Here is a 7706-nt window from a genome sequence, read left to right as displayed (position 1 = left end):
AGAGAATTTGTGCTCAGATTTGTGAGAAGAAATCATTGAGTGCCATTAAAAAACTCATAACATACTCACTATGAAGAAATATCTCCATTTTTCTGTACGTACGTCCCGGTTGATATTGATAAGTATTCAATTCATCCCAAACAGTCTTTAATTTTGTAAAAAAAAACACTCACAAATTGTTGTTCTTGGGCCAAATTGGACAATGCTTGTCAGAGTTGGAAAACTCATGGAGCATTCTTGCTTTGGAATCCTCCTTCAAATCTAACCAAATTACATGGGCAGAATAAAAAAAAATAATACACCTAGAAATCTCCATCGCTAGAAAGAATATAGATTTGTACTATTGGTAGTATTCTATGTAATTGAAGAAGAGTTGAGAATATCTAACATTGTGAAATCAGAAATTTGGAAGCTATGAGAGTTGCTCTAATACCATAACAAAACAAAAAGGGAAAAAATGAAGGAAAATCAATTTTCATTCGTATGATAAAGTGTGGAGTATAACAAGATTTAAATGCACGTGTGATAGACTAAAAACAACCACTTGTAACAACTAAAACAAATCAACATAACACAACAAATAAAATCAAGAAAAATTCCTCGACGTATTTCATTGATCGATAAAGGATGTTTGATTTTAAGAGTTGGAAGAGAGCAACGAGTGGATCTTGTTACTAAAAAAAATCAATTTTATACTTTATTAATTTCAAATATTGTGGATGTAACTTTATCAAGGTTACAAATCCACTTCTTGTTCAAAATGCGACCTAAGCAATTATGGTGTAGATAATGATATGGCATCATCATACCATTAAACTAAAGTATTTGCGTCCACATAATTACCCAGTTCCCAAGAAATATTTAGATTTCTCAAAAAATGAGATACACGTGGCAAAATTTTCCAATACATCCTTTTTTTCACAAGTTATGGTGGGGTTGGTAAGTACATTGTACGAAGAAATTACAACAAAGTCTTTGCTTCTCAAACCCGGGACCACGCAAATTCCATCACACCACCTGTCCACTTAGCAAAACCCCCCCCAACAATACAGCCCATTAATGACCTTCCCCATTTTCATTCACGTCGCGTGATCCACACGAACGAATCACCTGAATCCGAAACCCGCTTCAGACGGCGCGTGATTCACCATGCACCCTATCAAAATTTAAGCCCGAGATTTTGGCTTCTATTGTATAGATCTCCGCCGACAAATATGGCTTTACTGGCAGGCCCTTTTTCTTTTCTTATTCCCAATTCTTCCCCTCATTTTCTCTGATCTCTCTGAGAAACCTTCGATTTCCGATTTTCGATTTTCGATTTTTTCTAATTTGTGTCGAAAAGTTGGAAATGATTAAAATGCTTGAAAGATTCCAGTAAATTGTGAGGAAAACGATGGCGTAGATCCCACTCAATTCCCTAGAAAGGGAAAAATTAAAAAATTAAAAACCCTAAGAAGAAAATAAAAAGAAATAGAAATTTTCTTAAACATCATTTCGAAACCCCACAGCCAAATCGTATAAATATATAGGACAGCCTTGCAACCCATATATATGTGTGTATATATTATGTGTGCCAGTTCATAGTTCATTCTTTTTAATATCTGTTTTCCTCCTTAGTTCTTCCCCCAGATCTCTCTCTCTCTCTTTCTTGAACTGCGCGATAAAGAAGGTTCTTCTACTTGTATAGATTCATCGATTTTAGGCGAATGGAAGCTTACCGATTCAATTGAAGTTGATTTTGTTCAAAGCGGAGCAAAATGGACGGTGCTGATGGGACTGTGAGGCTTGGGGCTGTGAACTTGAAGCCGGATCGGAGTGCGTTTGATTTTGGCCCTGATGTCTCTGTTTCGTCTCCGGTGACAAGGCAGAAAGCCGCTGCTGCTAAACAGTTCATTGAGAATCATTACAAGAACTATCTCCAAGGTCTTCAGGATCGCAAAGACAGGTACGATTTTTCTTTTAGTGATCGTTTTACTGATTTTAATTTTAATTTTAATTTATGGACTTGTGGAGACTTTTGAGAAGGAATTGTGGAAGACGTCGATTTCGTTTTGGAATCCCGAAATTATTGCCTAAAATCTATGTATCATGATCTTAATTTTTTTGTTTTTGTGTTTCTAGACGGAGAACGCTTCAACGAAGAGCGCAAGAAGCTCAGATCTCGGCTGAAGAACAAGAAGAGATGCTGAGGAACTTGGAACGCCGAGAAACAGAATTTATGAGACTGCAAAGACGAAAAGTTGGAATCGATGACTTTGAACAATTAACTGTTATCGGTAAAGGTGCATTCGGCGAGGTATAAGAACATGTATTTGCAGCAGCTTGAACTCTTTTCCTAGTGCTTGGACTTCGCATAGGATAATTGCTTATTTGCTTGTCGATTAAGCTTAAAGATTCTGTTCTACTAAAATTGGTACAGGATTGCCCTAAGAATTCTGTTGTATCTGTTCTTATTTACGATGTATATGCAGGTTAGATTGTGTCGTGCAAAAGGAACTGGGGAAATTTTTGCTATGAAGAAGCTGAAGAAATCAGAGATGCTTAGCCGTGGGCAGGTGAATTTGGAATGTTATGTACTTGTAACTGTACTCTGTCAAACATACACCTCTGCTCAAGAAATGCCTTTGCGTTGACTTCCTAATAGTGCAATAATAGTATTGTCAGCCTGTCCTCATGAAGAATTAGATAATCAATCGCGGTAATTTAATATACTTGTTACTGATTGAAAATGTAAATGCTTTAATGTGATATCTTTTAATGAGTCAGTATGGTTACATTACATACAGAATTATGACCATCAATAATATGAAATAGAATCATTAGCCACTATAATACCATTGCATATACTTCAACTTGCTTGTATATATTGGTAGTTACCGGATATTGAAAAGAAATGAACTTCCATGAGTTTAGAATATATTTCATAAATTATTAGGGCTCTAAATTTTTCTAGTGAATGGAAGGGTTTTTTATAATATACAATTTTTGATGGGTTCCTATCTTTTGTATATTTCATCATATCGAGGAAACATCTATCCTCTCCTATGTAAAAAAAAAAAAAAAAAAAAAAAAAAAATATAAGGGGGTTTTTTTTTTTTTTTTTTTTTTTTTCCCCTTTTAACATGTTCCAGGTTGAGCATGTTCGATCTGAGAGGAATTTACTTGCAGAGGTTGATAGTCGGTGCATTGTAAAACTCTTTTATTCTTTTCAAGATTCTGAATTCTTATACCTTATTATGGAGTATTTACCTGGTGGTGACATTATGACATTGCTAATGAGAGAAGACATTCTGTCAGAGGATGTTGCTCGCTTTTACATGGCAGAGAGCATTTTAGCTATTCATTCAATTCATCAGCACAATTATATACATAGGTTATCCCTTATATCTTTCTTCTGTCTCTGTAGATCTGTTCACCTGCCTCCTTAGTGTGTAAAAATTGTACCACAAGGAAAATAAGAAAAATGTGCAAAATAGGTTCTCATAATCGAAGTTACAGACCATTACATGTTTCTTTATTCAAGTATATATTGGAGCTCACTCTTACTTGAACTGTACTTCACTTGCAGGGATATAAAACCAGATAACCTGATACTAGATAAAAATGGCCATCTGAAGCTTTCAGATTTTGGCTTGTGCAAGCCTCTGGATGATAAGTATTCAAGTATACTTTTAAATGACGAAGACTTAAATGCCCAGCAGGCCAGAAATGAAGGTCAAGGTCATACTGACTCGAACGGATCCCATTGGATGATGCCAAAAGAACAAATTCAACAGTGGAAGCGTAATCGTCGTGCATTGGTATGGGTATCATCTGCTCTAACATTTCCTTCTTTGCTCAAACATGACTACTAGATTTGTAATCACGTCATTATACTGCAGGCATTTTCAACAGTTGGGACCCTGGATTATATGGCACCTGAAGTACTGCTTAAGAAAGGGTATGGAATGGAGTGTGATTGGTGGTCCTTAGGGGCCATTATGTATGAGATGCTGGCTGGTTATCCTCCTTTTTGTTCTGATGATCCAAGGATGACTTTTCGCAAGGTAATATCTGTTCAGCATTTTTGGCTATCTTGTTTCTGGTTTATGATGCTTAAAGTCATTCATATGGATTTCTTTCAGATAATAAATTGGAGAACTTGCCTGAAATTTCCCGAGGAACCAAAAATCTCGGAGGAAGCTAAGGACCTGATCAGCCACTTGCTTTGTGATGTTGAAACAAGGTTGGGAACACGAGGAGTAGAGGAAATAAAGGTAAGCCTAGTCAAAGACAACATTTCCTTTTAACTTGTGTCAAGGATGGAGAATAATAGCTTTTATTTATTTTATTACAAAGGACAAACAAAATCGACCATTGAGTTTTCCCCAATTGAAAAGAGAATAAAATATAGTTAGTACAATACAAAGCAGTTTTGAAATGCTAAGTGCTGCTGGAAGTGAAAACTCTTATTCCGTTGTCATCTTACATTTTTAGCAGGTCATTTTAATCTAATTAATTGTTCTGACAGGCACATCCATGGTTCAAAGGCATTCAGTGGGATAAGCTGTATGAAATGGAAGCTGCATACAAACCAACTGTCACTGGAGAACTAGACACTCAGAACTTTGAGAAGTTTCCTGAAGTGAGCATGACAATAAACCTTGCACCCAATTGATAGTTCATTTATTTTCCTTGGACCACGCCTTAATTTACTGAATTGAAGGCTACATTTCTATAATAGCTTACTTAAATCCGACCCTTCCACTTTCTAGCTCCTAACTTGCATATCCTGTTAATTTCTCTGGTGACTCCATACCAGAGATTGAATAACTATAACCGGATCATAACATATCTATCTTGTCATAGTACTTGTATTAACAAGTACTAATAGGGTGAGTCCATAATAGGATTATTTGGCATCATTTGGCATAATTCACAGATGCTGTGAAATGTGTTCCTCTTTACATAATTTTTCCAACATCCATTGAGGTGTAGAAATGGACTTTAAAGTCCTTCCCCTTGCTGCCTTTAATCCTTCTTAATCTTTTGCTCTGAGTTTTATTGTACTAAATTTCTTCTGCTTTCCCTCCCCCAAAATGTAGGTTCAAGACCCTCCCTCAGAAATGCCAACTGTTGGACCTTGGAGGAAGGTAATAACATACTCTTCCATTGAGGATGATAGTGGAATGGTGCTTGCACTTAATTAGTTGGAATGCTTTGTAAGCTATCGTGTCTGTTTCACACCTGTTAACCTTCGGTGATAACTTATTGTGGAGATGATGTGTTAGGCCTATTCATTTCCTGTTATTTCACATTCTACTTCAGCTAATTCTTTTGATGCGTTAGCTTGTTGGTGCCTGTTTCTCTTGGATTTTACATGGGGGACTTCAGTGGCTTGTACAAAATTTTGAAACCCTTCATTTCTTTTAACTTTTCCACATATGTCTGACTAAATTCTAAGATGATATACAAATTGTTCTGTCGTGTAACATTTTGGTATATCATTATATTGATAATATGAAATTTTGCCAGTGGGTATATTTGAAAGTTGCACCTTCACTTCTCTATTATTCCTAAACCTGCTTACTTTTGCTTGATTGCTCATTTTATGCCATTTGCACTTTCCTTCAACCTCGTCTTTTTTTGTTTCAGATGCTAACATCAAAAGATACTAATTTCATTGGATTTACTTTTAAGAAGTCAAACGTCAAATCACTTGAGAGTACAGGTACACTGAACAATATAATATCATTTCCTTAAATCACTTCCTCTGCTAATATTCTTTAGCATTTTAGTTCAACAATTTATGATGATCATTCAGAGGATATCTCAATCCATATAATACAGTACTCTAAATCTGATCTCAAGTGCTTTTTATTTGTTCAACGATGTGAAGGAGAAGATTGGAATATACTTTTAGAACAGAAGCTATGCTCAAGTATTATCTTTTCAATATTAAAGCAATGTTTTGGAAGTTAGATAATGGTTTCTTTGAGGCGTCAATGCATGATAAACAATAGCATATGAACGGAACTCTAATTTGCAGGTACAGATTTGCATTCAAACACATCATCAAAGACTCCATCTCTAGTTTCCTTGTTGGGTATGGCATTCTTCTCCTGAATTTCCTCTGCTTTCCCTTAACGAAAAAATTGCAAGCTGAGATTTTGAAATTGTTGAAATTATTGTCATCTTTGAAATCACTTCAAACGTACCTTTAATCATGCAAAATCCATTTAATATTTAATTTTACACTTTTAAATGCAATTTTCATGCTTTGAAGTGATTTTGAAAATGACAAAAGTGATTTTTAATGTTTCCAAACATGCCGTTTTGGGTTGTATTATAATTTTTACCATTTCTACCCTTGCATGTGGTTGGTTTCCATTTATAGTAGCATTAGTTCCTTAATAACATCTTTCTATTTTGGGTCAGGTCGAATAGACTTGCAAGAAACTGTGATACCAGAAGTTGAACAAAAACAGGATGCATGAGTCTTTGTTCTTCTGTTGCCCACAGTTTGGTATATGAAGATGATAAGGACATGAAGGTTATCACTTTTTAAAACAGCAAAGATAGTTTGCTTCCCTTTTGGATAATTATTATATTTCATTAAAACTGTAAAGCAAAATAAGCATCGAGTTCAATAGGATCAATTTTTCTTCTTGACATCATGATTCCCATTATTTTCTTTAAACATTATTGTAATCATTTGGTGAATTGATGCAATTTTGTCGGTTAAAGTTGATCTAATGCTTGTTCATGTTAATTCTTTCGAATCTGTTTCGAGATTCTTGGACTTGGGATTGGGAGTAGCTCTGGATTTTAATTTGTTAAAACCCAATGAAATTCTTACAAGTTCTGAAGATGATTAAACCCTTTGAATCCCCCACTTTTGCATTATCAATTAATAATTGTATATAGTGTGCATGAAACAAATTTTCTGGAGGGAAAAAAAGTGATATATTTTAGAATATGATAAATATTTCTTCTGTTGGAAGTCTTGGGCTTGGGATTTTGTAGTTGGATCAGACTTGTACAATTTTCCTCAAGGTCCATTAACATGGTAGTTTGTTGTTGGTTGGTTTCGAAACGTTATAGAAATTATTAGTCGCATATATCTTTCTACTATCTCAATTTTAGGAATACCCAAATATTTGAATATTTATCAAATTAGATTTCATCTATTATTTTGACGTTGGTGGTTACCATGGAATAAAGGAGAAAGAAGAGATTTTTTTTAGGTGTTATATCAACTTTCTGTTAGGAATTAACGGAAACATCAAGGATATATGTGTTGAGTTTGAAATTTTATGAATCAAAAAGCAATTTAAATCAAACTTTAAAGAATTTTTCTTATTAATTAACAAACTAACCAACAATTTTTTATTTGTAGATTAAAAAGATCCATGTCAACATTAACACTAGACTACTACTTTCAATTTTGTTTTTTTTACTTCACTCGGACAAGAGTGAATAATATATAAAGTTCAAAAGATAAGAATTTAGTAAATCAATCAAAATTCATCAATCAAAGTCAAAAGGTAAATTACTTTTTTCGTACACCATATTAAATGATTAAGTTTGTGTGATGAAAACTGAATTGGTCATCCTTTTCCCTATAATTTCTCTGTCATTTTCATTTTTTCCCCTCTGTCTTCCATTATCATCCAGCTTGTTTTTCCTCTTTATTTTTATTTTTTTTATATCATTTGAAACAAAGT

At 34.4% G+C, this 7706-nt stretch overlaps 1 protein-coding gene across 1 annotated transcript; it reads left to right on the top strand.

The window, feature by feature from the left end:
• Positions 1 to 1274: 1274 nt before the first annotated feature.
• Positions 1275 to 6751, top strand: LOC120075817 (serine/threonine-protein kinase tricornered). Its single transcript, XM_039029492.1, has 12 exons — positions 1275 to 1945; positions 2122 to 2296; positions 2472 to 2555; positions 3132 to 3373; positions 3569 to 3800; positions 3882 to 4046; positions 4125 to 4256; positions 4511 to 4624; positions 5085 to 5132; positions 5635 to 5710; positions 6029 to 6085; positions 6418 to 6751. Exons 1-12 carry the CDS (start codon positions 1758 to 1760, stop codon positions 6474 to 6476), a joined length of 1572 nt encoding a protein of 523 aa, XP_038885420.1. The 5' UTR covers positions 1275 to 1757; the 3' UTR covers positions 6477 to 6751.
• The last annotated feature ends 955 nt before the right edge of the window (positions 6752 to 7706 follow it).

This window comes from Benincasa hispida, chromosome 4 (genome assembly GCF_009727055.1).
Source record: "Benincasa hispida cultivar B227 chromosome 4, ASM972705v1, whole genome shotgun sequence".
Taxonomy (NCBI): domain Eukaryota; kingdom Viridiplantae; phylum Streptophyta; class Magnoliopsida; order Cucurbitales; family Cucurbitaceae; genus Benincasa; species Benincasa hispida.
The sequence above is the reverse complement of the archived record's forward strand: the minus strand, read 5'-3'. Positions and strand labels throughout refer to the sequence as shown.